This window comes from Callorhinus ursinus, unplaced genomic scaffold (genome assembly GCF_003265705.2).
Source record: "Callorhinus ursinus isolate GAN/ISIS: 27379988/994484 unplaced genomic scaffold, GSC_fseal_2.0 scaffold19, whole genome shotgun sequence".
Classification (NCBI taxonomy): domain Eukaryota; kingdom Metazoa; phylum Chordata; class Mammalia; order Carnivora; family Otariidae; genus Callorhinus; species Callorhinus ursinus.
In genome coordinates this window covers 14,130,764-14,156,841 of record NW_027397081.1, presented here as the reverse complement: position 1 = coordinate 14,156,841, position 26,078 = coordinate 14,130,764, and the positions used below count along the sequence as shown (strand labels likewise).

General features: G+C 50.0%; 1 protein-coding gene across 2 annotated transcripts in view; it reads left to right on the top strand.

Moving 5' to 3' along the window:
• The window catches only part of DSCAML1 (DS cell adhesion molecule like 1), a 341,143-nt gene that overhangs the window by 299,183 nt on the left and 15,882 nt on the right, over positions 1 to 26,078 (top strand). For both annotated transcript variants that reach the window (XM_073903814.1, XM_073903815.1), the window contains 6 exons: positions 1,256 to 1,423; positions 2,735 to 2,805; positions 7,707 to 7,947; positions 11,470 to 11,616; positions 13,767 to 13,922; positions 20,862 to 21,001. In XM_073903814.1, coding sequence (XP_073759915.1) covers positions 1,256 to 1,423; positions 2,735 to 2,805; positions 7,707 to 7,947; positions 11,470 to 11,616; positions 13,767 to 13,922; positions 20,862 to 21,001 — 923 coding nt within the window. The remainder of the gene's footprint in view (positions 1 to 1,255; positions 1,424 to 2,734; positions 2,806 to 7,706; positions 7,948 to 11,469; positions 11,617 to 13,766; positions 13,923 to 20,861; positions 21,002 to 26,078) is intronic.

Here is a 26,078-nt window from a genome sequence, read left to right as displayed (position 1 = left end):
TTGAAAACCATCAAGACCTCAATTAACCAGAATCTGAAGGCATGGTATAGTCTCTTCTGGTGAACTGATTTATCAGGTTTAAGCCTTTTATAAAAAAAAAAAAAAGGAAAAGAAGTCTTCCTAACAGTCTTTCTAGAATATGCTTGCCTCCTCTCCTGGTCTAGGGACTAAACAGCAGTGAATGCAATTTAATCTTTTCTACTGAGAATTTTCAGGATCCTCTACTGTGGATTTAAAAGGCATGGAAAATTAGACTGAATAGTGACATCAGGACATGCCCCGAGAAGATTTTCAAGCCCTACTATCAGCTTTTTTTCTTGTGCTCTGCCTTTTTTTCTTTTCAAAGTGAAGTGCCAATAAAGTAATCTAGTTATGAATTCTGGGTTTAGAAGATCCTAGCTCAGACATCGCTGTAACTGCAAGCCCTTCCCATTTTTCTTGGGAATCTCCCAGTAGGTGCACAGCAAAAAATACAGCGAATGAATGACTGGATTCCTCGGGAGATGAAGAATGTTTAATGTCACAGTATTCCTGAGTGGCATTTATCTGGTATTTTTTACTTTCTACAATTTTGTTAAACAGCCCTGGAATGGGCTGCCAGTCCCCTTGGTTGAATCAGGAGCATGCTCATCTCTCTGTTGGCTCCTGACCCTAAAGACTCAGCATTCTCCTGCCGGTGAGAGAAAGGGGGTAGGGTTAGGGCTGGGGACTCTGGCACTCGGTCTGTCCCCTTGAAGACCAAGTAACACTCACCACCACCACACAAGTGCACAAGGAAAGGAGTTATGGAGGCATATACAGAAGGAAAAAGGGGGAGAAGACGGCTTCACCCTTGGCACTGGGTGGATAGGGATCTCATGGCTACAACAGGTCACTGATGTGGTGTGGGAGGCCAGGAAGGACGGCACTGGCTAATCACACCCTTAGGGCTAGCAAGCAAATGGGGATCTTGGAAGGGGCCTTGGGAAACATATCGTCTGACCCCCATCTGAGGCTTGAACTCACAAGCTGGCGCAGGGCAGATGAGAGGCAGGGCATTTGCTGCTCACATTCTCAGGCATCCCTTGGTCTCTTTGATCTTCGTGGAACAAAATCCTTGTACTCTTTGTGAAGTTGTTAAGTTCTGTGCCTTCTTGTTGCTGTCTGTGTAGAGCTGGACCTCTTCTGGGTCCCACAACGGAGATTGAGACTTGGGGCTGGGGAAGGTTTGTGGGGTTTTCCTGGCCGTGGTTTGAAATGGGTGCTCTCTCTCCAGATTCCTGGGACTTCAAGCAGTCCACACGCAACATCTCCCCCACCATCAACCAGGCCAACATCGTGGACTTGCACCCAGCATCTGTGTACAGCATCCGCATGTACTCCTTCAACAAGATTGGCCGCAGCGAGCCGAGCAAAGAGCTCACCATCAGCACTGAGGAGGCTGGTGAGTACCTGGCCTTGTGGTTCTTTCCCATGGCCCTGGGGATCAGGCCCATCTGAGGCCCACACCGACCCTGTCCACTGGTGTTGGGCTTGCAATACAAGAGGGAAGGAGAGATCCCAAGTATTTATTCGTGTTTGCCTCTGGATCATCGGAGGCTCTTCTGTTTGACCTTTTCCAGGTGGAGTTGTAGATGCTGGGCTTTGGGGAGCTGTCCATGGTTCTTTCTCACTCCTCTGGCTCCAGCCTGTCTAGAAAGGACAGATATGCTAGATCTGCGAAGGGCAGAGTACTAGTGCTCTGTATTAATTTCCGTGACCTTTTTCTTGGATTTTGTCTGAAAGTTTAAACAAGCTTTCTCTCCCTATAGTTTCTCCTGTTATTGTAAAATATAAAATAATACCAAAAGTACACATAATATATGTGTGCAACTTTACAAATAAAAATAAAGTAGAAACTAGTATAACCCACACTCACTATCGATTGCCAGCATGCCAGGGGTCCTCCCCATGCCCCTTCCTGACCAGAGCCTACCGTTCCTCCCCACAAAGTAACCAGCAGCCCTTCTTGCTTTTCTTTCCCATACTGTCACTATACTGTATATACACATAAAGCATATAGTTTAGTTTTGCTTATTTCCCAGTGACATGTATTCATGAAATTATTCTCGACATATTTTTCTTGTCCCCCTTGTTTTGATCGATACTGTTTTTGTGAGTTTCATCATTTGTGCATTTTCAGTGCTGGGTAGTATTCCTTGCCATGGTTATACCACAGCCTCTTGGTCTATTTTCATAGAGATGGACATTTGGGTGGTTGACCGTTTGGAGCTATGAACATTTTTGTACCGGTACCCTTACAGAGGTTTGCGAGTTCTCTATGGAATATAAGTAGTTCCAGAATTACAAAGTCATCAGATGAGCATACTTCTACCTTTAACCAAGAATGCCAAAATGTCTTCCAGAGTATCGAGCCAGTTTGCTTCCCCATGGCGGATATATATAAGAATTCCTGCCCCGACACAACCTTGTCTACACTTGAGACTATCAAACTTTTTAAAAATTGTTACCGGTCTGTTGGATATATAGTAATATTTCATTGTCATTGTTTGCTCTTTTAAGCAAATCGTGGAGAAAGGAGAGGAACTGTAAGCCCTGTGGTTGTGTCAGGGGGCTCAGTTCAAGGTTCTCTGCCTTTGTGTATGAGCTTTTCCTCTGTTCCCTAGCAATTCTCCAGCTCAGGAGGGTAAGAGTGAGGACCTAGGACTCTTTTCTTCCAAGACTTGACTTGTAATGTTGTTTCTCCATCCACCAGCTCCCGATGGGCCCCCTATGGATGTCACCTTGCAGCCGGTAACCTCACAGAGTATCCAAGTGACCTGGAAGGTAAGCGAGAGCAGAAGCATTTCCCCACTAACTGCCTCCCTGCCTCCTCCCTCCTCAACTCAGGAGTAAAGCCCCAGCAAGCTTGCTGGTCTCTAGTCCCTGAGAATTCTCATGCCTGTTTTTTGCTAAACAGGTGAGGTCAGAGGAGAGGAAAGACAGGAGGATGAAGGGTTTGGGTCCCCCCACCACTCTCTCTACCTCGGCTCTCAGAACTTGGCAGTGCCAAGGAGGGGGAGACGATTTTTCCACCACACTGGCCTCTCTTCCCAACCCCACATGTTGTAATAGGTCAGGAGTTGGATTTGATTTTGTACAAAGTGCAGGGGGGCCCTGTGGACAACGGGAGATGACAGGACAGGGTCTTCCCCTCGTCTTGGCCCTGTGACTGGAGCCAGGAGGTATGGAGATATGACCCCCTGTTTTATCCCAGTGAGGCCGCACACAGGAGTCTTGGTGTTTTCAGGCCTCAGTTTCCTCCTCTATAAAACCAGAATGAAAATAACTGCCCTCCCTTCCTCTGGGGGTGGGTGAACTGCAGAAAAAACAGACCAGTCTGTTCTGCAACCATTTCAAAGGGGTAGAGACCTATGAATTCTACAGGGTATCAGAAGACCCTGTCACTTAAGAAAACCCTTAGAAGAGGTCCCACAGCTGGGTAGAGAAACAGATCAGAATAACGTTGAGCAGGATCAGTAAATCCTGTCCCGGGAAACTCTAGCCTCACTACCACATCCCCGCCCTGGGCACACGAGGGCCGCCGGTACTGATGGCTGCCTATTGCACTCAGCTTCCAGGCTTCCAGTATTTTCCTATGCTAACTTGTCTGACCCTCTGTTCCTGGACGGTGGCCAGAAGAGGCGTTTGTATCCCCATCCATCAGAGGAGGGCATGGCAGAGAGATGCAAGGTGACTTGCCCACAGCCATTCAAGTAGTGAGAGAGGCAGAACTTAAATGTACGTGGTCCAGGGATGCCTGGGTGGCTCAGTCGTTCAGCGTCTGCCTTCGGCTCAGGTCATGGTCCCGGGGGCCTGGGATCAAGCCCCGAGTTGGGCTCCTTGCTCTGTGGGAAACCTACTTCTCCTTCTGCCAGCTCTGCCTACAGCTCCCCCTGCTATGTGGTCTGGAGCCCCAGCCCACTGCATGGAGCTCAGGAACAGAGAGCTTTCTTAGGGCCCATACATGTTCTCGGAGCATTCCCATCTCAACAGTGAGGCTTGGGGGGATGCCTTGTCCACAGCTGGGATCAGACCTCAAGGTCATTTTCTGGCTCTAACTTCTGATGGGAAAAGCTCAGGCACTTCAGTCCTCCTCTGGGCCTTTCAACAGAAGGGCTTGGTGATATTTTCCTTAAAAAGACTACACTCTTGTGTATGTGCACGCGCGCATGCAGGCACACGCACACACACACACACACACACACACACACACACACACACACACACACAGCAGAGCCTGCTTCCTTCCTTCCCTAGAGAAATGACCAGGATGGAAATGGGGCACAGGCTGGGCCGTTGGTCATTCCTGGGAACCAGCCCACCTAGCAGGTGCCCAGAGCCATGGTTCCCCTTCAGATTCAGATCTGGGCTCCAGGGCTTCCCTCAGAAATGGGGGGTGAAGCCTAGAGTCTAACCCCAAGTCTGTCTGCATCCTGGTTCTGGACCCATTGTCCTAGGAATACTCTAGGAAGCCAGGAGGTGGGGGCAGGGAATGAATACATATGTAAAACACTGAGCCATTTGGCTACAAAGCTCAGACCAGGAGGTCGATAAAAATTTAGAATCAGATTTATTTCTCCGAAGTCTCATAATGAAAAATAAAATTGATTAGAAAGTTAGAACTTCAGAATGAACCAGCCCATCAATAAATTTTGGCCTGACTTCTCAGGGGATTTTTTTTTTAACACCAAGACACAGATTAATGAAAAATAAAGATTCACTTGAAAGATAAGTCACTTCATTTTAAGACTCTTTCCGTGAGATGGATCGCCACTGCTTTATGACATAAATTTGCAATCAGCCCTATTGATTTCTTAATGCTTCAGAGAAATATTGTTAAGATTGATTTAAATCCTGAGTGTGCCTGTTGGGGGTGAGGGGAGAAGTGGAGGGGAGGAGAGAGAGAGACAGGAAGAAAGAAAGAGAGAAGAGGGAGGGAGGGAAGGAAGATCTGTCAAGATTTGTATTAATAGGTGAATATATATATATGGATATAGCAGGGTGTGCCTGGATGCCCATCCAAGACCTCTGTCAGTATATGTTGATGTGAGTATGTTATGTGGTGTTCTGCACAGGTGTGTATCATCATCATGGTATAGATGGCTCTGGTCATGTGGACATATGTGTTGTATATATCAGTACGTGGCAATATGGGTATGTGTAACATGAGAGTATCCATCATTGTGAAGACGAGCTATCACTCTTGAAGATACGTTTGTGTCTATAATAGATGTCTCTGTGTGTGTGTGTGTGTGTGAGTGTGTGTGTGTAGATATACATGGGCAGATATGAGAATTCAGGAATTTTGTCATTTACAAACTAGCAAACAGGACTGCCCAAGTGCAGAGAAACATTATTCAGGCATTAACAAAAAGTCAAGTCAATTAAGTACACACACACACACCTATTTAGTGAGTTCAAAACAATTATGTTAAATTAAAAACTTCATATTATTGAGTTAACAGTGAGCGTAAATGCAGTTCATTTACAACATTCATTGAATTAAAAAAAAAACAGTGGGGCTGTTTTACTAACTTAATTATTTTTTATCTCACCACTTTTTAGTATAATAAAAGGTGGGCTTTTCGATTAACTTCATTGTCTTTAAAACCCTGATTCGAGTTGTTTTTATATGCACTGGGGTGGGTGCTGTCTCTCAATTTATAGATGGGCAAGTCCGCTTGCTCAAGGAGTCAGTTTCTATCTGTGAGTCTAAATCTATCTGACTGTACGTAGGTAAGTGGATCAGGATGTTTGCTTTGATGGGTCCGGACGTGTGTGTTCGTGGTTCCGGATGTGAGATGTATCAGGATTGTGTGTGTGGGGGGGTGTGTGTGTTGGGGGGGGTGTGTGTCTGGTTGTGTATCAAGGTTGAAGCTTTGGATGAGAGTATGTTTTCTAGCCCCCAGATTCATGCCATTGAGTTCTGGCTGTTCTTTCGGCTGATTAGGGTCAGTCCTTCATTCCCACCAGCCTAGCCAGAGCTCCAAAATGCCCCCTTCTTACCACGTGTCCTGTCCACCTCTGTCCCTCCATCTGGCGACTGGCTTCAGGTCTCGGCCCCCACATGATGTCCGGGGCAATCTAGCTACATGCTCCAAAAGGCTGAGCACACACCAAAGTCAAGGACTCTTTTTTTTTTTTAATTGTGGCAAAATGTATGTACCATTTTATTGACATAAAATTTACCATTTTATCCATGCCTAAGTGCACAGTCCAGTGGCATGAAGTACATTCACCATTAGTTGTACAGCCACCACCACCACCCACCTCCAGGACTTTCTCAGGATCCCAAAGAGAAACTCTGTGCCCTGACAAGTACCCCCCTCCCTGCCCCGGCCCCTGGAAACTTCTAGTCTCCTTTCTGACTCTGTGAATGTGACTGTTCTAGGGACCCCATAGAAACTGGATAATACATCATTTGTCCTTTTTTTGTCTGGCTTATTTCACTTAGCGTGATGTTTTCCAGGGTCAGCCACATGGTAGCCTGTGTCAGAATTCCATTCTGGCTGAATAATAGGCTAAGTGTTAGGCTAAATAATATCCCATTGCATTTATAGACCACATTTTTTTTATCCATTCACTTGTCAGTGGACACTTGGGTTGCTTCCACCTTTTGGCTCGGATGAATAATAACGCTGCCATGAACTTGGGTGTGCAAGTCTCTGTCTGAGTCTCCACTTTCACTTCTTTGGGGTATGTACCAAGGAGTGGAACTGCTGGATCATATGGTAATTCTTTGTTTAACTTTGTTGTCCACGGCAGCTGCACCAGTTTGCATTCCCACCAATAGTGTGAGAGTCCAGTTTGCCCACACCATCGCCAACACTTGTTGTTTTCCATTTTTTGACAGTAGCTGTCCTAGAGGGTGTGATGTGCTATCGTGGGGCTCTCTTTTTATTCAAGCTAATTGCTCATCTCCCTCTCCAGCTGGTTACTTTTTGTCTACTGTTCCATTTCTCCCAGGCTCCTGAGCCCATGTCAAATGATACCCCTATTCATTCATTCATTCATTCATTCATTCATTCATTCATTAACTGTGTACTGAAGGCTTGCTACATATCAGCCATCATTCTAGACAGTGAAAGTACAGCAAAGAGGAAACGAAACAGACAACACTTTTCATCCTCATGGTGTTTACATTCTAATGGGAACAAATGGACACATAAGTAAAATAAATAGAATGTCTGGTGGTGCTAAGTGCAATGGCGAAAAAGAAAGCATGGGGAAGAAAAGGTGGGTCCAAGAGGTGATGGGGACCAGGAAGAAATGTAAGGATTTATGTAAGATTGCAGGGAGCAATCTTACATAAAGAGTGTGAAGAAGGCCTCATTAAGACAGGGGTGTTTCAGCAAGGACACCACAGAGGTGAAGAGGGAAGCTGTGTGGCTACCCAAGGAAAGAGCGTTCCCCCTGAAATGGAGATGGGCCCAGTGTGAACCGCGAGAGGCCAATATGCTGGAGCAGGGGAAGCATGGGGAAGAGGAGATGGACCCAAGAGGTAACAGGGGTCAGATCATATAGGGTTACATTGCCATTGGAAGAGCTTTGGTTTTCACCCCAAGAGAGATGGGAGCCTTTGGAGTGTTGGGAACAGAAGAGGGACATGATCTGACTTTGGCTTTCAGAGCATCATCTCAGAGCCCCACTGTGTCTTTGTCTCCCCTCCCCCACCCTGCTTGCAGGCGCCCAAAAAAGAGCTGCAGAATGGCGTCATACGGGGCTACCAGATCGGCTACAGGGAGAACAGCCCCGGCAGCAATGGACAATATAGCATCGTGGAGATGAAAGCTACCGGGGACAGTGAGGTCTACACCCTGGACAACCTCAAGAAGTTTGCCCAATATGGGGTGGTGGTCCAGGCCTTCAATCGGGCTGGCACAGGGCCCTCATCCAGCGAGATCAATGCCACCACGCTGGAGGACGGTGAGGGCACCAGCACGGGGTGGGGGGTGCGAGCCAGGGCTGCCAGTGAGGACTCGGGGCCCTTCCACTTCTCCTGGGCCCCGTCACAGTCCGAGGAGGCACATGGTCTCCCTGGATCACTCCATCTCCTCTTGCCCACTGGCTCCTCAAGAGGTGCTGGTCCCTCGAGCACCCTCAGGCCTCTCAATCCACTAGCCGACACTCCATCCATTGCTTGCTGATGTTCTGCCCATCTGAGCCCCGCCGGTCACCCACCTGACTCTCCAGCTGTGTCGCTCCCTCATTCTGGCCCTTCCTCATCTCTCTCCCCAGGCCCTTTTCCTCTACACCCTGTCCTGTTTCGCCTCCCTCACAACCTGCAGGTTGGGAAAGGGGCAGAACCCAAGTTACCTTTGTACTTCTGGGCTGGAACCTGTCCACCACCTATTTGAGGGGCCAGAGATGAGACAGGGGCTAAGAAATTCCAAGATCCATGTGGCGGATGCTTTAAAGCCCACTGCTTAAAACGTGATTCTTTGAGGACTAGAGAGGACTCCACACTCTGATGAGTAAATGACAGGGCCCAGTTTTCAGGGGGACAGGGTTAGGAGGAAGCAGGGGTGTGCCTGCTCTCCAAGCACAGAGAAGGGCCAGCTGGTACCTGAGCCTGTGCCGGGTTGAAAGAGGAGATGTGTGGCCCTTGAGGCCTGCAGCCCCCGAAGAGCAGACAAAAGAAGCAGAGCATTCTCCTAAGCTTCTTTCCTGATGACCTAACCCAAAACTAGAGTCTGAGATTAAAACCGTTGCTGCAGCCGACCCTGCCCCAGCAAAAGGAGGGGACCCACTGTCCCGAGAGCATAATGCCACCAGAATACCCAGCATTCCACCATTAGAAAGTCATTCCTTGGGGCGCCTGGGTGGCTCAGTAGGTTAAGTGTCCAACTTTTTATTTTTAAGATTTTACTTATTTATTTGTCAGGGAGAGAGAGAGAGCGAGCATGAGCAGGGGGAGGGGCAGGCAGAAGGAGAAGCAGGCTCCCCGCTGAGCAAGGAGCCTGATGCAGGACTCGATCCCTGGCCCCCGGAATCATGACCTGAGCCGAAGGCAGATGCTTAACTGACTGAGCCACCCAGGTGTAAGCAACCAACACTTGATCTCAGCTCAGGTCTTGATCTCAGGGTTGTGAGTTAAAGTCCTGAGTTGGTTGGGCGGCGGGGGAGTCATTCTGGAATTTAGGTTAAGCAATGCCTTCTCCCTAGTTCATCTTCTCTGAAAACGTAGACACCCTTGGGAGGAAGGATACATCAGGTCAGAAACACCCAAAAGTAGATTAGCTCATCCCAGTGGTCCTTAACTTTGGCTGCAAATTGGAATTATCCGGGGCGCTTTAAAAAAATACCGATGCCCCGGCTTCATCTCCCAAGATTCTCATTCAGTGGCTCCAGGGCCCAAGCTGGGCTTTGGGATGAAGCACTGAGTCCCTGGGGAACAGGAGAACACAGAAAGAGGGAAAGGCACATAGCAAGCAGAGGGGCACAGAGAACCCCCTGGGGAGGGCTGTGAGGGACCAGAAGACAACCAGTGCCCCTCCCCCTCCGTCATTCCGCACTGACTCCATCCCCTCTGCAATGCTGGCCACAGGCCTGGCTGGGGGGAGGGGATCCACCTGTTACCTCTTCACACCAGTAGTACTTATCCCAAGTGGTGCTCTAACCCAGTGGTTCTCAAACCTGAGTGTGTATCAGAACCTTCTGGAGGGCTGTAAACAGATTGCTGGGCCCTCCCCTCAGCTCCTGCTTTAGGGGGTTGAATAAGTTTTACATTTCAAAGAAATTCCCAGGTGCTGCTGGTGCTGCTGGCACAGGGAGCACCTGCCTGTGAGATCCACAGCACCAACAGCTAGGGCATTAACCCATAAAAGAAGCCCAGTTTCGAGAACGCTAAGTAGCCTGTCCAGGATCACCTGTCACCTAAAGAACAGAGCCTGGGCTCAAAATCCAGGTCTGACCCTGAATCCCATACTCTTTCTCCTTCGCCCCATTGTCTCTCGCTTGGGAGCAAGGCTGGATGTAGGACCAAGTGACGCGGACCCAGGATGCCCGGGGAAGGCGCATCCGGGGGGACAGCTACCCCGGGCCCGCACCGCCATGGCCGGCCACATACTTTCTGCTGTCCACCAGGGCCGGCCCAGGAAAGAGCCAGGCCAGGCCTCCAGCAGGGCACCACCTCCCCGGCTCTGGGGAGGGGGGACCTAGAATTTCCAACAGGGAGAGATCAGCATGGGCTGTACAGTCATTTTCAAAACAAAAGAGGAGAGAGGGAAGAAGTTTCCAGCAGCATTTGCTCAGTAGTTTTTCATACTTAATTAAGGCCCTCGTTAGCCTGTCAGATCCTGATCGTTTCCTGGCAATATTAGCACTCCTCCTGGGGTATTCAAGGGCCCCTGCTTTAGCAATAGTGTCTTTTCCATAATTATATTACCTTCATTTTGTTCGAATGGGCGATCTGTATTAGTTTATTACACTGGGTCCCTAATTACATGGTGCTTATATTTTTACACCTAAGTAATATGAAACAATAATCATTCTCAAAGAGGATCGTTAGGATGATGTATTATCATTTAAATGCTCATAAAAATTAGAGTTGCCTCTTGTGGGGCAATGGGATCTAATTACCTTCCATCCAGCCTGTGCCTCCTTTCTCCCTCTCTGAGCGAAGCAGACGTGGCCTTTCCCTTTGGCCCCAGCTCCTAGGAAGCCAGCAGGAAGTGCCACCAAAGCTGTCCCCAACCAAGCTGGCTCCTGGAGCCTGGGATCCCTGCCGACTGCCATCTCAGAAAGAGTGACCTGCCCCAGGGCCAACCCTGGGGTGGAGGACTTAGGTTAGGCTCCACGGTAGCTCTCCAGTGGGGAGGGTTGGAGGCAGGATGGGCCATCTAAGTTGGTCTCAGAAAGTGTTTTCTCATCATCCGAGGCATTTTGATGTGTTCACGTGGAGGGACAAAGGTGTAATGGTCCCAGAAACCCTAAAGGTGTACATGAAACCCCTTCTCCCCTTCACCCAGGTGAAGGGACCACTTCCTTTTCCTTCCCTTCAGCTTGGCATAAGGACACAAAGGGCCCGAGAGCCAGGCTGGGCTCAGACCACCTGGTCAGATGCCACATAGGGCCAGCAGCCATCAGATAAGACCCAGGGCTGGCCTGGCGATCTTCCAGGCTCTGTAACCTTCAGCGGGGGTGGACTCCCTGGGCTGTGGTGCCCACTGGTGGATCCCCAGGGGGTCATGCCTGGAGTTCATCACCTTGTGCCCTCAGCACATACCCAGAACCAGGAACGTGCTGCCTGGAGAACAAGGAACTGAACCTAGTAAGACCTCTTTTTGCCCAAATCCAGGAGAGGAGACTTGCCTCACTTCCCAGCCACGCAGCCCAGACTCTGCTCGCTCATTGTTGGGAGCTTCTCCCATGTTCTTCTGGCTAGGACACGGATGTCGGCCTGTACCCCCTGACCGGGCCCTTCCCTTCTCGCCCCGCCCACTGCAGTGCCCAGCCAGCCCCCCGAGAACGTCCGGGCCCTGTCCATCACCTCCGATGTGGCTGTCATCTCCTGGTCGGAGCCCCCACGCAGCACGCTCAATGGAGTCCTCAAAGGCTATCGGGTCATCTTCTGGTCACTCTACGTGGATGGGGGTGAGTCTGCCAGGAGAGATGGCCGAGTCTCAGGGTGAGAGGCGCAGGCTCCATGGGGGTCTGTGTCCACGCTGAGCTGAGCATCTTCCCCTGGGACGTCAAGTGGGGGTCCAGCCCCCTCTTCTGCACAAGCTATGCCGGCCAGAGCCGGGGCCAGGGTGGGTGGCAGAATACATGGTCACCTCTGTGCTGGGGGAGGGACACCAGCTGCTCCTAGACGGCAGTGTGTTTGGGAATGAGTGGAGGTGTGATGGGGTGGCTGTGCTTTTCTGATATAACGTGTGGATCTTAGGCAGGGTCCCAGCAGGGACCAGTTGGCACACTCAGATGCGGCGATTGAAGAGTTTCACGAAGGCACTGCTTTCAGAGGGGTCTGGAGCGAGCATGGGGCACCTAGGACTAGTCATCATCACCGAGGCCAGAAGGGGCAAGAGGAGGAAGCAGGGTTACCAGAAGCTGGGGGGGAGGGGGTGCAGCGCCCTTTGGCCGGGCAGTGAGGCAAGCAATCTGTGCAGATGAGCTGCCCAGGACCCGGAGAAGAGCAGGAAGTGGAGCTGGGGTAGGAATGGCAGAGGGACAAAACCCAAGACAGTGGTCCAGCCTTGGGGGTGCCTTCCTTGCCCTGGGATACACTGGTCCAAACCGTCGTGTGCAGCCCCACAAACACACCAAGCCCCTGCCTGCTGGGGCACACGGGAGCCTTGCAGTGACCAGGGAAGCCTGCGCTTGTACAAGCCAGAGGCCCAGCATCCCAAAGCATGGAGATGTTCTACTGGGGGGCCACAACGGGCCACAGTGAGCTTAGCTCCCCGGATCCTGAGCCTTCTGCCACCAGGCCCCTGGCCCTCCCTTCTCCCCTGGAGGACCCGGAGCTCCAGCTCGTGGTCATTTCTGCAGGGCAACTACCCTCCCCCTCCCCCCACCCGGCATTGTGCTGTGCCCGGATGCACTGCCAACAGGACGTGCCTTTCCCTGCCACCACCGCCACTGTCTCCTCCAAAAGCACAATGGCCTGGAGGTCAGGGGTGGGATCCCTGGAGGTGTCCCCAGTTCATACGCTGTAAGATAGCATCACCTATTTGTGCTGCATCAGATAAGGGGTGGTCCCTCGTTTTCCAGAACTTGCTTCCTCTTTTCTAAGCCCACGGTGTTCCTAGCTCAGCCCCTTCAGGTAAGGACGGTATTGGCCTCTCTCATCTCCAAAGGCACCTGGCTTGTTGGCCATACTGACCTGCTTTGGGGTCTTTCTCTGGCTCCAGCCCTGGACAAGACTACCCTGGTGTCTGATTTCCTTATAAAGCAGGTCCCGCTGCTCAGGTTTCTGAGGCTTCCCTGTACTGGTCTGGAGTTGCCTCTGGTTGGGCATGGTGTTCTCACTCCCTGACCCCGACATATCGCTGCCCTCCCCTGGCCGGGCCCTCTGCCCCAAGGTGCTGGGGTGGGTCTATAGGCTTCCACAAAGCCTTCATCAACCAGTGTCCAGGCCTGTCTTTCTGAAAGCCCAGTAGTCCCAGTGGATGGCTGTCAGCTCAGGAGCCTATCTCTTTTCCTCCTTCTAAGACCCTGGTCTTCCCGGGGGACTCCCTCCCTAAGCTCTTCTTCAGCCTACAGTAAGTCCCTTGGCGGAGCCAGATGACAGGTCCTCACTGAGCTGGAGGAAGGGCCGGCCCTTCCTGGCGGAGGCTGTCCCCTCTATCAGCCTGTCCCAGATTCTCTGCATGGGTTCTTCCTGGGGAGGGTGTCCTCAGTGGTGGGGAGAAGGGAAGGGGACTTAGCCCCTTACAGTACTGAGAGTAAGGCACGCTTGGGGTCCCTTGCATGGAGAGGGGCTTCGGTGGAGGAGGGGAAATGTGCTCGGAGAGATGGAAGTATTCCAATGAGAGGGTATTAAGTTGAATTTGGTACAAGGTCACTGGGGCCAAGGCCGGGCATAGGCCGCTCACCCAGGTTGGGCCACCTGGAGGGAGATGTGGCCCAGGAGCAGGGCCCCAGATCTGCCACCATGTACCCGGAGGTCAGGTCCCCCTAGTAGCCACTACCACGGAGTGGAGGTCTGAGCCCAGTGGTGCCCAGGCTGGCAGAGGGGGCAGCGGCAGGGGGACTGGGCACAGCCCACCTGGCAACACTCAGAGGCTGCTTGTCTCCGGCAGAGTGGGGCGAGATGCAGAACATCACCACCACGCGGGAGCGGGTGGAGCTGCGAGGTATGGAGAAGTTCACCAACTACAGTGTGCAGGTGCTGGCCTACACGCAAGCCGGGGACGGCGTGCGTAGCAGCGTGCTCTACATCCAGACCAAGGAGGACGGTGAGTCCTCTCCGCCATGCGCAGCCCGGCCTCAGCACCCCCGCCAGGCTCCCCCAGGGCCTGTTGCTGAGCATTCCCCAAGGAGAAGGGTGACAGCAGTGCACTGTCCTGTCTCCTGTCCCTTTGAGTCATTGTAGGGCGGTTTGGGGCGCTCTGGGACCCTGCTTAGGGAGACCACAGCTGACCCTAGATGGGGGTGAGATGCTCTGGGACTCCTGCATAAACATATGAGCAAACGGAGCCCATTCCCTCGGCTCCCCCTGCGGCACTAGGGCAGAGGCCAGATAAAGCCTCCCTTCCCACCTCCACCCCAAGAGCATCCTTTCTGTGGCATCCGTTTCCCTGCAAGTTTCTGCCTGGTTTCCTCTGGATACAGATGGTAGGGATTGGCGGGGAGGGGGAGAGGAGCATCACGCCTCACAGCTCGGATTAGGGACTTGGCAGCCATCCTGCAGAGGCCCCAGGATGGGCCAGGCCCTGGACTCTGTTTGTGCTGGGGAGGTTCTCGGGGAGAGAATGGGCTGTGCCTCCATTCAGAGCTCTGATCTTAAAGCCCTTCCCCATGGGGTAGAACTGGAGGAAAAGCAGAGATAAGGAGCCAAACCTCCAGGGTGGGGTGACAGAGGAAGGAGGTGGGGGAGGTTGGGAGCTGAGTCAACTCAGCAGAGAAGAGGTTGGGAGACGCAGTGCTGCACACCGCCAGGGGGCCTCGTTCGTATGAAGCACCGCCCGCGTCCAGGAGGTGGTGTGTGTGACCGTGCGCAGCTCTGGGCTCCTGCTTCCAGCCTCCACTTTCTTCCTCACCCCATCCCAATACCATTACTTAGCTGATGCTTACACCTTCTGAGGCAGGTGCTCTATTTTTAAGAGTTGGTTCATGTGAAGAAGAGTGGCTGGCAGCCTGGGTACCAAAACAGCAGCTAACATCATGCCTCCCTCTCCTCGCTGCCTTGGTTTTCTCCAAGTTCCCAGGGTCTGGGTCCCTCCTGTGCGACTGGGCAGAAGCTGCTGGAGGGTTAGAGTTGCTGAGAGGAGGGTCTCAGGCTGGGAGTTTCCCAGAGCAGCCCAGCGCCCAGGGAACAGACCGGTTTAATCCAGCTCCCCACTCTCCCTAAGCCCTGCCCTTCCACTGATCGGCCCCCTTCCCTGCCTTAAGCTCCAAGCAATTAAATATTTACCAACCTGCCTGCCCTACTTTTCCTGCCATTAATCCCCCCATCAAGGTTTCCTAGGACAGCTCCGGGCAGAGCCACCTGCTCGTGTGTGTGCAGACCAAGCGGGGACCGTGCTCAGAGCCTGGCCCCTTCCAGAGCTTCTGAACCACACACAGGCACCTTCCCAGCCTCTAGATGGGAACCACTGCTCCCCCACCCCGCCCCAACATCTAGCATCCTGTGCTGATGCAGCCTCTGAGCCATAAGCTCCCCAACGTGCTTGACAAAGGTGGAGCCCCACGAGGGAATCCGAAGGTCCAAGAGCATCATCCCTCCCCGCAAGGAGCTTTCCACCTTTCACTTTAGAGCTGCCTCCAGAGCCACGCACAGGGACATGAGCAGCCAGAGAATGGGGCCCCATGGGTGGCTCCACGGAGTGAAAGGGCGCTGGTAGGCACAGCAGAAGAGTGTGGCCCAGCCCTGCCCGTTATTGGCCAGTCATTTAACCTTCCTGAGCCTGTTTTCCTCGTGATAAAATTGGGACAGTGAGGCTCATCAAGTTGTTGTAAGAAGCAAGTTAACTGTAAAATCCTTCCTAAAATGTGCAGTGCTAGCAAATGGCAGGGTCTTACTAGCTACCAAGGTGCTGGCCATGAAATGACCACTTCGGGTGGACCCAGGCATTCCTGAGGGACTCAGTGCCCCCCAAAAGGGAGGCCCGGGCCAGAAGGAAGCCACTGTCAGACGAGGTCGCTTCCAGAACCACAGCCACACTTGACATAGTATATGTAGTCATAAGCATGACCAAGCCTTTCCAGGAGCCCAGTGAGGTACCTATCATGTCCATTTTAGAGGTGAGAAAAGTGAGGCCTAGTGAGCTAAAGCAACTTGCTAAAGGTCACACAGCTCATGGTAGGAGGCGAGTCAAGGCTTTCTTACCTCCATATCTTCTCTACTTTCCATTGCCTCCCTATAGCAGACTGGAAGCTTTTGGTTGTGAGTAATACAACTAAAAAAAGATTTAACTAGTAAGTGTATTTATTATCACACACCAAGGAGTCTTGAGGAGGGCAGCTCCAAGGTTGCTTAACCCAGTGGGCCCCATCCTTCTGCTCTGCCCTCCTCAGCGTGTCAGGTGTCCCTCCCGTGATCTCCAAATGACTGCAGCTTTAGGCATCACACCAGACAAGACAGAGTTCAGAGTGAGAGAAGGGGTCTCTTCCAGTGGGCATATGCCTCTCTTGAGAGTGGAAAATATCTTTCCCAGAAGCCCTTCAACAGATTTACCCTCATTTCCCATTGGCCACCCTGGGGCAACGTGCCTTTTGCTAAGCCAGTCACTGAAAGGGGAATGGGATGATCGCGGCTGACTTCCCTGAAGGGTGGTAAATACCCTGGTCATCGGTGATGGGGACAGCTTTCTCTGAGGGACAGAGGGGCATGGGTACCTGAGCAAGAGGGAGGCTCGGTTTGCAAGGAACAGGAAAGAACAGTGGCAAATGGGCAGACAGACAAGCAGATGCCACACCAGCCCTGGCCCTACCTCCACCAGGTTCTCCCATTAGAGTTCTTTCTCAGCTCACTCGGGAAGCAGACAGGTCCGCACCACAAGCCCAGCTTGGCTGTGGGAGCTTGGAACGAAGAGCTGAAGACACTGTGACTCCCCACCCGCCCCCTCACCCCCTGCCCCAGCTCAGGATTTTGCATTCTTCCAAGGGAAAAAAAAAAGATCAGGAAATGTAGAGAAAACCAAAATAAATTAAAAGATAAAATGAAAACAAACTCAAACTCAAGCTCATTTCTGAAGTCCAAATCCCCCAGTCTTAACTTGGTCTCAGGCTGGCTTGGCTGGACTTGGTTCCTGAGCAACAAAGCCTCTTGCTGACGTCTCACCTCCCCAGGGAAAGTTGAGTTGGATTTTAAGCCATCTTAAATATATTTCACTGAGGGGCGAGGCTGGACTGGACCTGGGTTTTAGGAAGGCAGCTCTCACAGAAGCGAGAGGACAGATGGCAGGAAGGGGCTGTGGGGGGTTAAGGACCAGTGTCAGAGAGGCCCCTTAGAACCTGTGGGGCATCCAGGCAGAGAAGTGGAAGGTGTGTGCTAGGGTGGGGACTGTGAGGATGAAGGGAGGAGTGGGCACAAACTTAGAGAAACATGTCAGAAGATTTGCCCTTCCAGTAATGGTGGACTACATAACTCAAACCCACTCTCCTTCTTGCTGAGGACACTAGGAAATCTGGATAAAATATTTTTTAAAACACCTGCTTGAAGGCATCGGTGAGCTGGCAGGAGAGTGCAGAATTACTGGGCCAGGATCCAGGAGAGAGTGGAGGCCCAGGAGGTAAGCCTGGCATTTGGAACAGCTCTCCCCATGGGGGGACATTTGCCGAATCTGGAGGCAGTGACTGAGAATCTGAGAAGCACTAGAAAGACGTGAATTGGAGTCCAGGGCCTGCAGGGGCGGGCGGGTCTATCTGGTGAATCCCCCTCACTTTGAGTTGAGACCATGAGGGCAGCATGTTGGATTAAAAGTGCACCCTAAGTAGACATCTCAGCTTCAAATCATCTCAGTCCTGGAAGTTAGATTGAGATAGTCCCGGATTGCTAGCACCCCCAGATTGCAGATACCTGCCAGAAGCAAACGTGAATTCTCCCTTTAGGAAGATTACATCATCTGAGGCCTCAAATTATTTCTGCAAACAAGTTTGCAAATGATGTGTCTGGCATACAATAAAAAATAATGAGGAACAACATGAACAAAAGCCAGTAGGGGAAAAAAAAGAAAAAACAGAAACAGACCCACAAGAATTCCAAACACAGGTTTTATCAAATATGAACTTTGAAATAGTTATTCTGAAAAAGATTGAAATATTAAGAGAGTTGGAGACTATCAAATGGAAAATCTAGAAACAAAAACTATTAATACCTGAAGTTAAGAACTCAGGAGACAGATTTAATAACCAATTAGATACAGCTGAAGAGATAACTAGTGAACTGGAAGTTAGATGAGAAGACCCAAAAGAAGCTCAGAAAGAAAAATGAATGGAAAATAAAAGAGCAAGTAGCAGACATAGAACAGTGATTTTCAAACTTGACTGTGCATACAAATCACTTGGGGGTCATGTTAAAATTCAGATTCTGATTTGATAGGTCTAGGGTGGAACCTGAGATTTTGCATTTCTAACATGCTCCCAGGTGATGCTGCTGCTGACCAATGGACCACATTCTGAATATCAAGGACATAGAGGATGTGAGAAGAAGTCTCAAAGAAGAGGAGAAAGAGAATGGGGTAGAAGATAAAATGCCTGAAAACTTTTCAAAACTGAGGAAAGACCTCAATCCCCAAAGCAAGAAGCTCTACGAACTCTGCAGGTGATGACTTAAGGAAGTCCACAGCTAGATTCATCCAAATAAAGCTGCTAAACAGGAAACACGGAAGAAAATTCTTAAAAGCAACCAGAGGGGAAAAAGACCAGTTACTTTCATGGGACCAACAATTAGATCAGTGGCTAATTTGTCAGAAACAATGAAAATAAACAAACAAACAATGGAAGCCAGAAACAATGCAATGGTATAAAGTATGTAAGAGAAATAGTTATCAACCTATGATTTTATACCAAGCCAAAATATTCTCCAAGATTAAAATGAAATAAAGATATTTTCAGACAAACAAGAACTGAGAGAGCTTACCACCAACATGCCTGCTCTAGAGAAATATTAAAGGGTGTTCTTTAACTGGAAGGAAAATGATCCCAGGTAGGAGCTCAGTGATGCAAGGAGGAAAGAGCAATTAAATGGGGAATGTATGGGTAAATCTCCATTAATATTGACTGCATAAAATGATGTGATATTATCTCAGGGAGGGCCTAAAATATATACATAATTAAAATATACAACAATGGCATATAAACTGGGAGAGGGTAAACGGAAGTTCTAAGTCCCTTGCATTGTCGGAGAAAAAAAAAGTACCAATTAATGATGTTAGACTTTGGTAAGTTAAAGATTCACATTGAGTAACCCCTAAAAGTGGTGAAAGGCTGTCTAATAACCAGCTAATAGAGAGGGGAAATAAAGTATTTTTTTTAAATACTCAATCCAAAAAAAGACACAAAAGGAAATAAAAAGAAAAACAGGATAGGTGGGACAAAGTATTTAGTAAGCTGAGGTATTTAAGCCCAAATACATAAGTAATTGCATTAAGAATAAATTGGCTAAATTATTCAGTGAAAAGACAAAGACTGTCAGACTAGCTAGCAATGAAACAAAACCCAAATATATGCTGTTTATACCAAACACCTAAAACATAAAGGTACGGAAAGGTGCAATGTGAAAGGAATACATAAAAGACACACCACGCAAAACTGAGGGAAAACTGGAATATCAGCATCACGTGCAGTATGCTCTAAGGCAGAAAGCCTCATTAGACATACAGAAGGACACTCTGTTACGATAGAAGACCCAACTTACTAGTCAAATAAAACAGTTCCGAATTTATCGAACCTAATAACATCACCTCAAGACTGCAACAATAGACAAACCCACAATCCTGGGAGAGATTTCAACATACCCCTCTCAGTTACAACCGAGAAAAAAAACTATGCAAGGACAGAAAAAAATCTGAACACCACAGTTAGCACACCTGTCCCAGCGGTCTCCCCATGACCCCCTGCACTCCACAGCTGCAGAGTGCTAGCAGGGGTGGGATGGCGGGGGCTGTATCCACGAGGGAGGGCTCGGGCCCCTGGATGGATGGTGATGATGGATCATTATTTTATGTAGCCTAGAATTGTTGACCACTTACTAGACTTAAAAAAAAAATTGTGATAGGTAGTAGAAGCTAAGAGTTGAGAGAGGGAATGCAAAAAAAAAATGATCACCGTCCCCATTTATTAAGTGTCTTCTGTATGTCAGGAGGTGCCAGGTGCTTTTATGTTAATTAGTGCTAACCATCATTACAAACCTTTAATGGGGTTGTGATTATGATGTCCATCATATAGATGTGGAAACGGAGGCTCGGGAGGCAAAGTAAGTTGAACAGGATGCCATGACTGTCCTCAAAGGAACATAAAGCTCCCAGGGGGGGAAGACAAGTACATGACAATACAAGGGAGAGATGCCGGGACCTGAAAACAGGAAGCTTCCTGTCTCCCAAGCAGAGCCTGGGCGTCGCAGCTGGGCCAGGCAGGCCCAGAGAGATGGGGGCAGTGGGAGAGCAGAATCCATATGAATTGGGATCCCCTTAGGATGAATTTCCCAGCCAATTCTCAGGTAGACTTTCCCTCCTGAAAACAGAAGGGGCCTAGCCAGCAGCCGGTTGGCTGACCACCAGCTCCTGATGCTCAGGAAGAGGCCCGCTCTGTGAGTCTCTGGAGCCCCCAGCCTCAAGGAGCTCACAGGCCAAAGAGCAAAGTGACCAGTATATTTGCTTGGCCCACATATAAGCAATCAGTCGAGCATTGAGGCAGGAAGCACATTAAGGTTGTGGAAATCAAGGTGAATTCCCCATGGGTTCTGTTTCTCTCTGGAGTATCCTAAGTCCTTGGTTCTGACCAAACAGTTTTGAAGCTGACCATTCCCAGTGCTTCCATCTCAGAGACTTTGTCACAAGCCCCAAATGATCACCTTTCTCCTCACCTGCTGGAACCTCCCCCTTTAAACCATAGCTCAAGGTTACCTCCTCCAGGAAGCTCTCCAAGATTGATCCGCCTCTCTCCCCACCTTGCATTCTTTCCCAAAGGTGGAGCTCCTTTCTCTAAACTGACCTGGCCTTCTCCCTATTCAGTTCCAGGTCCCCCTGCTGGCATCAAAGCTGTCCCTTCATCCGCCAGCAGTGTGGTCGTGTCTTGGCTCCCCCCAACCAAGCCCAATGGGGTGATCCGCAAGTACACCATCTTCTGCTCCAGCCCTGGGTCTGGCCAGCCGGTAAGTAGGCCCAGGGTTGAATGAGGAGGGGGATAGGAGAAAGGGAAAAGTTCTCTAAAGATCAGTGGGCATCCAGGTCAAACCCGCGGGCTACTTATATCTGTGTTTCTACCTGAATTGATGGATAAGAATGGACACTGGTCACCCAAGAGTAGCCGAAGACCTACCCAGTGTCCATCTCGGGTCAGTCCTCTGTTCCAGGGGCTGCAAGGTTGTTACAAGCCCTGGAGACTTCTTTGAGTCAGGGGTCACAACCAAGCAGATGTGAAAGGGAGACCAAGGCCTCGACTCTTCTGGTCTGGCTGACCAAGGAAGCTCCTAGTGGGCCCCAGAGCTGTTGACTGGGGCCTGCCTGGTCCATGGCCTCTGGACATGAACCACTCTCCAGCATGAATGGTCTGGGCTTGGACAGCTGCTGGAGCTCTGCCCTGAGTGGCCTCCTCGCATGGAGACTGCTAAAGGGAGGAGAAAAGATGGCAGACAGCTGAGGGGAAGCAAGAGCATCTCTCTCTCTCTCTCTCTGGGCCAGAGCTGGGCCTCACTGTTGGAGAGAAGATCTGCCCAAACCTGGGAGTTCAGTGCAGGCGGCTGGCCCCTGCCCCTCCACTGGGTGCTCAGAGGGGCCCCACGGAGAGGGAAGAGAGGATGAGGGTGGGTGCAGTCTATGCACCCATGTCCCACAGTCTGCATCCTTCCCTCTGCCTTTCCTGATCTCCAGCCCCTCAGCCACCGAGTTCTGCTGGGTGACTACCCTGGAGCACACCTGTTCTAGCTACATGAGCAGGTGCACCTGTCCTCAGGGGGCTGTCCAGTCTAGTGGGGAGGTGGAAGGGTACCCCCAGAGGGGGAGCTGGGAGCACTATCCCAGAGATGTGCTCAGGACATCTCAGGCGGGGAGCAGGAGCAGGAGGAGGCCAGCTTCCCTCTCCACAAGTAGCTTGTGATGGGCGGCAGCCCAAGCATCTGCAGATGAGCTCCTGGCAGCCGGGAACGCTGCCCTGAAATTGCTCGGTAACTGTGCCATGTCCTCCTCCACTTGGCTTTCCTGTGGTCTTTCTGAATTACCCTCTGAGCCCTAGGTGGCCGGGCACCGTGCCAGGGAGGACAGAGTTCTATTACCAGAGGGAAAGCCCAGAAATATCTTTTCAGGGACTCTGTGTCCTCCCCTCCATCCTCACAGACGCTATGCAGAGAAGTGTGCATATCGTGAGCATAGAGCTCCGTGAATTTTCACAGCACCCGGGGCAAGCAGACCCAGAGCAGGGAACACATCATTACAAGCCCCTCAGAGGACCTCCTCATGCCCCTTCCGGTCACCACCCTACCCCTCCCCGGCCAGGATGACAACCATCCTGACTTCAGAGTAGTGTCGCCTCTTTTCACAGGTTATATAAGTGAAGTCGTACCGTTTATCTGGCTTCTTTTACTCAACGTGATTTTGAATTTGTGGATTTCATCCATACTGTTGTGCGTGGTTATAGATCATTCACTGTCACTTCTGTACGAGTTTCAGCCGCGTGTGTATATAGAATTGTTTTATCCAGTTTGTTGCCCATGGATAGGCATTTGGGTAGATTTCAGCTTGGAGCTGTTACATACAGTGCTGCTGTGTGCGTCTTTGCACGTGTCTCCTGGTGCTCGCATGCACGCATGCTTGTTGGGCGTGTACCCGTGAGAGGAACCACCGAGCCGTGGGGTCTGCACGTGTCCAGTTGAGAATGCGCTGCCATCGTTGGGTGGCTGTGCCAGTTTTCCAATCAGCGTTTTAGCCATGCTGTCTGCCCCTTTCCCCTGTCCCCCGAACCCGTGCGCGTGCACACACACACATTCATCCTAAGTTCCCCACCGTTCTGGACACCTGCTATGCCTTTTCACAGCTCACACCTCCGCCTAGGCTGACCCCTGCTGTGGCATGCCCTTCATCCTCTGGCATACGCTGACTGCATCAGATGGCAACTAGCTATTCACTTCTCTGTCTCCTGCACTGGTCCATGGGGCCCCTCGAGGACAGGGGCAGCATCTTTTCATCTCTGGGTCCCCAGCTGCCCAACACTGTGCCTGAAACATCACTGTCACTAAATACATGTTTGATGAATGAATTACCAGCAGCCTGGCAATTGTAAAGCCTTAGACATTGGGCAAGCTTCCCTTGGTAAATTGATGGGAGAGGGTACTCATTCCCGAGCTTGGCTTTGTGCAGTCATCTCCTCCTCTGCCAATGAAGCCTTTCAAAGGAGCGCAGCCTCCTCATTAACTCAGGCTTTAGGAGCCCCCAGTCAGCTGGCTGGGGACCTCTCTCCCAGGCCCCAGAACAGAGTTCCTGGTGCCCGACCCCTGCTGGAGACCCCGGGCCCTCCCCACCTCTCTCCATGTCCTCTCTCCCAGGGAGACTCCCCATGCGACAGTGTCCCACCAGGGGCCAGCCACTTTGTGGGGTAGGGACTGCCTCAGTGAGGGACCCAGGGAGCTCACCACCACATGCGACTGTGTGATACTATCGCTTTGCGCAAATATATTCCAAATTCCAAACAACTGCACTACAAATTCACTTATGGAAGAACTCTAGGAGTGAGTGCTGGGGGTGAGGACACATGCATGTATATGATGGTACAAAACCGTGGATTTGAGTGTGAGGTCAGAGGCAATGCACATGAGTCTTAATGTGTGCATACGTACTCGAGTGTATGAACATGCATGTGTGGAATCCTCAGGCTAGAAGGAAACTGCATCTGGTGTAGGCTCCCAGGAGTGACGCCCTGGGGGCTGCCAGAGCTGCATTGAGTTCCTTCAGAAATTTTACCAAACATTGCCATACATTTGTTGTTTTTCTCAGATTATCAAAATATTGCCACTTTATTGTCAGAAATTCCATAAAATATAAAGGAATAGAGAAGAAAGCAAAAATTACTTGTACTCATTCCCTAGAGATAAACACTGGCAAAGTTTTGGTATATAGCCTTCCAATCTTTGATCTGTACATATATTATGGGGGGGTTAATAAAATGAAAATGAAATTTCACATAATGTCATATAATCTGTGTTTTTCAAGTAATATATGTAGGCACTTCCCCACCCCATCAAATACTCTTTTCAAACATGATGGTGAATGCCTGTATGTATATAATCCATTTAACCAGTACCCTCATTCTATATTTAATCTATTTTCAAGTGTTCAACATTATAAATAATCCTTCATTGAACATTCCTCATAAAAGTCTTTATGCCCATGTTTTATTATTTTCTTAGGGTAAATTTCCATAGGAATTCCTGAGGCACAAAGAGTATGGGTATTCTTAAGATATGCATACATGTTTGTAAATTATCCCTCAGAAAGTTGGAACCCAGTTATGCTTCCAGCAGCATTATAAGTACATTCTTGTTTCACATGCCCATGCTAATCCAAGGTATTATACACGTTTCATTTTTGCCGGTTGGATTTGAATAAAGGTGTCCTATTTTAGGTATATTCCTTTGATTGCTAATTAGGTTGATTATTGTTATATGTATATTGGCGGTTTTCTTTCTCATCTTTGGGTAATTGTCAATTCATGTCCTTCGATCATTTTTCATTTGGGTGGTTCGTGGTTTTTTCTTACAGATCTGTCAGTGCTCTTTACATATAAGGAGAATAACCATTTTTTAATCATATTGGTTGCAGTTATTTGACAGTTCATTGCTTGCCTTTTGGTACTATTTTTGGTGTGCCATAGGTTTTGTTTTTATAGAATTCAAATTTATGAATCATTTCTATTTATGATTTTTGCCTTCATTTTTATGATTAGAAATGTCTTTTTTATCATATTTCTATTGTCATAGTTTTGCCTTTTTCTTTTTAACCTTTAATCCATGCAGACTTTATTTGGGAGTATGGTTATGTGTTTTTAAAAACGATTTCAGGAGATTCTTGGGGAGTCCAGGTTAAAGGGAAGACCTCAGGATCTGGATGTGATGCTAACACCTTCAGGGGGAAGCCCAGCCTTCCCTGCCCTGTGCAGACACAAACGTACACTCGGATACACACTGACATACAAGCAGGTCCACTCAACTCTTCCCCTCGCATGCACATACACACATCGATCCTCACAGACAAAAGAGCCAGGAGACGAACATGCCCCAGTTTACAAAGGGCTCACCCACCCCTTGCCTCATTTGTGCCTCTCTGCCCACACAAGGTAGGCAGAGCTGTTTTGCTTTCTTAGTTCACAGGAAAGAAAGCTGAGGTCCCAGGATCCTTGAGAAAGAAAGGTATATGACCTATGGGACAGAGAGTAAGAAGGGGCAAGTGGGTGTTGAAGCCACCATACCCGCCTACCTCATGCACCTATAGGAACTACAGATACACACAGTCTCCTGGGTGCTGCAGCCTGAAAAGACTTCCCAACAACCAGGGCTCAGGGTGATTCTGCACCTGTCTGCAGCAGGGACCTTCTGGGGTCAAGGCCAAGTCTCCATGTGGGAGGCAGGAGGAGGAGTTGGCCAGGGAGCTCTGTGTGTATTGAAGGGATGCCCGTGTCTCCTCCCTAACATTTGCCTACAGACAGCCTGGGGCCAGAAAGGATGTTTTCTCCTGTGAGAAGTCACTGGGCCCCTCAGCCCTCCCACGGGGCACAGAGAATGGCCCTCTGTAACCCTGTATCTGTCTGCAAGTCTGTCCCTCAGCATGTGCATGAATGCATCTCCATGTCCATGTGCATGTGAGTGTGTGCACGTGAGCATGTGTGTGCAAGATCCCATGACTGCAGAGATAACCAATTATTAGCTCCCTCTGGCCTCAGGGCCCCCCATCTGTTCCAGGGGTCTGCTCCCTTCCCTAGACTTCTGCCCTGATTTCAAAGAGGCCCTAGTGCTGTCCTCCTTTCCCTTCCCCGCGGCTGACCAAAAAATAAAATAAAATGAAAGTCCGCCCCATCCCGCCTGGACCAGGGAAGGGGCTGACAGGAGGTCTGCAAACTAGCGCTTATCAAAAGCTTCTTCTCAAATTCATTTCAATATCTGAGCCTCTGGTTTCCAAGGCAACATAATCTTTTCATCAAAGCAACTGGTAAAACCACTGGGATCCGATATTGTTTTGTTGGCA